Source organism: Coregonus clupeaformis, unplaced genomic scaffold, assembly GCF_020615455.1.
Source record: "Coregonus clupeaformis isolate EN_2021a unplaced genomic scaffold, ASM2061545v1 scaf0275, whole genome shotgun sequence".
Classification (NCBI taxonomy): domain Eukaryota; kingdom Metazoa; phylum Chordata; class Actinopteri; order Salmoniformes; family Salmonidae; genus Coregonus; species Coregonus clupeaformis.
In genome coordinates, this window is record NW_025533730.1 from 400,001 (window position 1) to 405,000 (window position 5,000).

At 39.8% G+C, this 5,000-nt stretch overlaps 1 protein-coding gene across 1 annotated transcript in view; it reads right to left on the bottom strand.

Annotated features, from left to right (window-relative positions):
• The window catches only part of LOC121562784, a 1,102-nt gene extending 20 nt beyond the window's left edge, over nt 1-1,082 (bottom strand). Inside the window, exons 1-3 of the mRNA XM_045214542.1 lie at nt 865-1,082; nt 493-738; nt 1-245 (exon numbers count right to left, since the gene is read on the bottom strand). The exon at nt 1-245 is cut by the window's left edge and continues 20 nt beyond it. Of these exons, the coding sequence (XP_045070477.1) occupies nt 1-245; nt 493-738; nt 865-1,082 (709 nt within the window). The remainder of the gene's footprint in view (nt 246-492; nt 739-864) is intronic.
• Between the last annotated feature and the right edge of the window lie 3,918 nt (nt 1,083-5,000).

Below are 5,000 nucleotides of genomic sequence, written 5' to 3' on the forward strand. Positions count from 1 at the left end.
TCTGTCCAGAAGAGGCAGGATGCTCTCTATCTCCCCCCGGTGGTATGGAGGTCCACAGCAGGTTGACTTTGACTTGGTGGCAGTGCTGCAGGGTAAAACACAGAGCAGTACAGTCCACTCTGTCCAGCTCTCTGCTGTTCAGGTTGATCCAATGGTCTGAAGACCTCAACAAACTGGACACACAGTCACTGGCTCTGCTGTCATAGATCTGTCTGATGGTGGACTTTACAAAGCTGGAACTGGACCTGAACAAACATGGAGAATGGATTGTTGTGGTTATGTCAAGGTTTCATAAAGGATAACTCACATAGCAACAACTGGCTGGACAGGACATTAATAATTAAAGTCTATAAATATTGAATAAAGATCTCTCACCTCTTGAATAAAACCCTAATGATATTACAGAGGATCACTCAGAACAACATGTCACTGGATATAAATAGTTATGTTCTTCTTTCTAGAAAGTCTGAATAGAGAAAGAAGTTCTCCCACCTCTTGAATATAACCCTTCCCAGAAAGGGGAGAAGATCTGAGATGTACTTCTCTAGGAGCCTGTTCTTCCTGAAGTCCACAGTGATGTTGTGGGTTGAATGCTGCAGCAGAGAGAGAAGCACTTCCAGGTCCAGCCTGCAGGAGGTCAGGTCTCCACCAACCTTCTCCAGGAACCACTGAGTCAAGTCCTTGTCCTGAGCTTCATACACAACTACAGTCAGCTGCTGCAGAGTGTCTGAGTTCAGTCTAGGAGGTTGGAACATAAAGGCAGTCGGAAATATGAAGAAAAACACATGAATGAAGTTCCTATTTCTACTTCTAAAAAACATCAGCTTCGGACTGACCTAGAGAGAGAGAGGTCCCTGGTGACACAGCAGTGTGATGAGAGAGTGACCCTGGATCCAGAAGTCAGTCAGGTCCAGACACTGAACCCTCCAGAGTCTCAGCAGGGATGCCACACTACTCAGAGCCCTGGATAACACTCTCTCTGGTGGCTGGTTGCTCTTTAGGACCAGGGAGAGCTCTGGGACAGTCAGTGGAGTAGCACCTCTCCCTGTCCTCCTAACCAGTCTGGACAGTTTCACTGCCATGCCCAGTGCACCTAGTGCTTGCACTAGATAAGTATACTTCTTCTCCATAATTATCTCTCCATGTGGGAGGAATGTCCCCATCCTAACCTCAAAAACAGTATTTTTTCCCCTAAAATTGGTGCTGGAGCTATTGGTTCCCTTATAATCAAATGCGATATATTTATGGCTTTAATAACTATCAATGTTGAAAGAGTTAAATTGCTTCTCACTGTTGTTTTAATAGACTGAAGTGTTAATGTCCTTAGTTACTTCATTCATTTTCCCCAAAGAAAAGTTGTCTTTGCTTGTACTTCCATCTATCACCACTAATGTCACTTTTTCCCAACTCTCAGTCCTATCTCTAATCCCTAACTTTCAAACTTTTGATTATAAAAATACACCTATAATTACCTTGATCTCCCTACTCTAATGTGTCCTTCACCATTGTTCTCTCTCTTACTACTAACTTTGAAACTTAGCTTACTGTCTTAGAGTTCCTTCAACCCTAGTTCTCTAACTTATTTTAATCTAATCTTTTCTCTCATAACCTTTAAAAACTTTTTTCCACTGATTTATTCACAAAATCCCTTTACCACCAATTTTTTAGAATACGTGATTGGGAAAGTCCCCACCTGTTTCTGACTTCTTCACACACAGACTTGGCAAATGACTAAACACCTTTTAGCCTAGCCTGAAATCTCTTGGTGTAAGAATGTAACCCAGAATAACAGTCACCCCTTTTAACTTTATTTCCCAGACAGATTGTCTAATAGGCAGTCTAATAGATTATCATCCTTCCTATGATATTATCTTTTTAAGCAAATATGATTCCCAAAAACCCTATTCTTTTAACAGACAGCCGTTTAGTGTACATCCTATTGTACAGTTCAATTTAAACAATGCATCTCTTCCCAACACTGCAATAGGTATATGCTCTAATATTAGTACCTTAAGAGTAATTAACTGTTTTACTACCTCAAATCCCTATCCTAATTAGTTAATTTTACATAGTGTGATGTTTAACCTCTTTAGGCTGAACACAGATAAAAGCTTTTACACTATACACTATCACTTCTCATAGTCCTCTGGTTTTACTTCAATTGTTAGATATTTTCTTCCTAATTGGTGCTATCAGCTGACACCCCCCTTCGTATCTTCTAGGCACTCTAGAATCTTTAGGGTTCACCTGGAGAACAGGTGATCTTGACTGGCCCCTGTATCTTCCTTAAAAATGTTCTCTGCTGATATTCCCATGACTTGTTGCATTAACCACGACACAGGTGTGCTAAAACGGTGCCTGCATGGTATATTCATTAGAGAACACTGTAGCAAACCGTTGGACAAGTTCAGCGGGACAAATTTAGCTTAGTGCCTCCCAGTTTGTTTCTGTTTGGTTCCTGGTGAATACACCCCAGGGCAATCGCAACATAATATCTGTTTTATTTATGAACATACTAAACAAGTGTCATGAGACTCGAAACACAATTTCAAATATCGACTAGGTTGAACGTGTCATTTAACTTGCTTTTATCGGTAAAGATAACAAGTTAGAACTTCGAAGTTGCCGTTCCCAAGAAATGGAACGTTCCAAAAGGAGATTCCGTCGACGTCATTGACCTAATATGGTGCGTCCTGGTAAATGGGCGGGGCCCGGCTATCCCGAGATGGGCGTGTCAGAGGGAGATGCATGTCTTCAGTAAACAGCTTGGGTCGCTTTCATACCAGCAATAACTTGAAACTGATTATTTAGGATTTACTAGTAATGATTTCATCCTTTAGAGAAAACACAGTGACAAACCCCAATCAGGTGCCTCAGGGTAGGTTTATTAAAAAAACATAAAATATTCATTAATTATTTACACAGTCAAAAAAAGTAAACTTTTGGGAGTTTTTTTCTGTTTTGATATCAGAAAAGAAAACTTTAAAACGTGTTTGTTTTTATTAGGATAGGGACAGGTACCAACACATTGACACATTAAACAATGGTCAGATGCACTTGAGTGTTTCTAGCCTAAGCTAATTTCCAACACCTGTCCCTAGATGGTTGTTATGGAAACAAAAGGAAAGAAATACATAAACTGATAATGACCTTATCACTACATTATCGCCCTGATATGCACAAAGCAAATGTCAAAGGCTAAAATTACATCAAATGGAATACATATTTACCCCAAATATTTACAACACATGGAGGTACAAGGGTCTTAAAGACATGCTCTGGTACTTTGGTTACTAAGAAAGTATTTTATAAACCTCCCGCTTTGGGCTGGATGTTTCAATGTGTATGTGACCCCTCTTTCTTCAGGCAGCTTTGTTATGACTAACTAAGCTAGTACTGAATGGCAGTAGTAGACAAGGGGGGTGTCTATGGTAGCATGTAGCCCTACAGGACACAGTGTGTATTACCATCAGTCAGGAAGCCCATGAACGATACAGGGGAGATATACCATAAGACTGGATGTGTACCATGGATAGAATCATGTGGTGCCTCCACCTAATAAGCATTAGCAGATGAAAGGTTATAACTACCGTGACTAAACGGTCATGTGGAATTTCACTGCCATCATGACCCGTGACTGTCTGTGTGGCTGTAGTATGGTCACCATAACAACCCTAGTTATAACTAGCTTATTAAATCAAATCAAATTGTATTGGTCACATACACATATTTAGCAGATGTTATTGCGGGTGTAGTGGAATCTATTAAAACTAAAGATAACGGTCAACAATAGATTAGAAAGTAAAAGTTAAAAATGTAAGGGCATAGCAATTATCACAAAGGACACAATGAACCACAGAGGACCACAGAATAAAACTGGACCTATAAAACCCTGAGATGAACTGTAAACAGGAATAATACAACCTCAAAATGAGTCAATTATTCCAATAAGACATTTACAAAATCAACAGTATTGTACCAGCATATATCAGATCTGGATCAAACCCTGTAACCAGGGGAAACCAGGGAAACATACTGTAGCTACTTTCACAACCTAGAACCCTGAAGCTAGTTCTAAACTGGTACCAGTATATAGAACCCTGAAGCTAGTTCTAAACTGGTTCCAGTATATAGAACCATGAAGCTAGTTCTAAACTGGTTCCAGTATATAGAACCCTGAAGCTAGTTCTAAACTGGTACCAGTATATAGAACCCTGAAGCTAGTTCTAAACTGGTACCAGTATATAGAACCCTGAAGCTAGTTCTAAACTGGTACCAGTATATAGAACCCTGAAGCTAGTTCTAAACTGGTACCAGTATATAGAACCCTGAAGCTAGTTCTAAACTGGTTCCAGTATATAGAACCATGAAGCTAGTTCTAAACTGGTTCCAGTATATAGAACCCTGAAGCTAGTTCTAAACTGGTACCAGTATATAGAACCCCTGAAGCTAGTTCTAAACTGGTACCAGTATATAGAACCCTAAAGCTAGTTCTAAACTGGTACCAGTATATAGAACCCTGAAGCTAGTTCTAAACTGGTACGAGTATATAGAACCCTGAAGCTAGTTCTAAACTGGTACCAGTATATAAAACCCTGAAGCTAGTTCTAAACTGGTACCAGTATATAGAACCCTGAAGCTAGTTCTAAACTGGTACCAGTATATAAAACCCTGAAGCTAGTTCTAAACTGGTACCAGTATATAGAACCCTGAAGCTAGTTCTAAACTGGTACCAGTATATAGAACCCTGAAGCTAGTTCTAAACTGGTACCAATATATAGAACCCTGAAGCTAGTTCTAAACTGGTACCAGTATATAGAACCCTGAAGCTAGTTCTAAACTGGTACCAGTATATAGAACCCTGAAGCTAGTTCTAAACTGGTACCAGTATATAGAACCCTGAAGCTAGTTCTAAACTGGTACCAGTATATAGAACCCTGAAACTAGTTCTAAACTGGTACCAGTATATATAACCCTGAAGCTAGTTCTAAACTGGTACC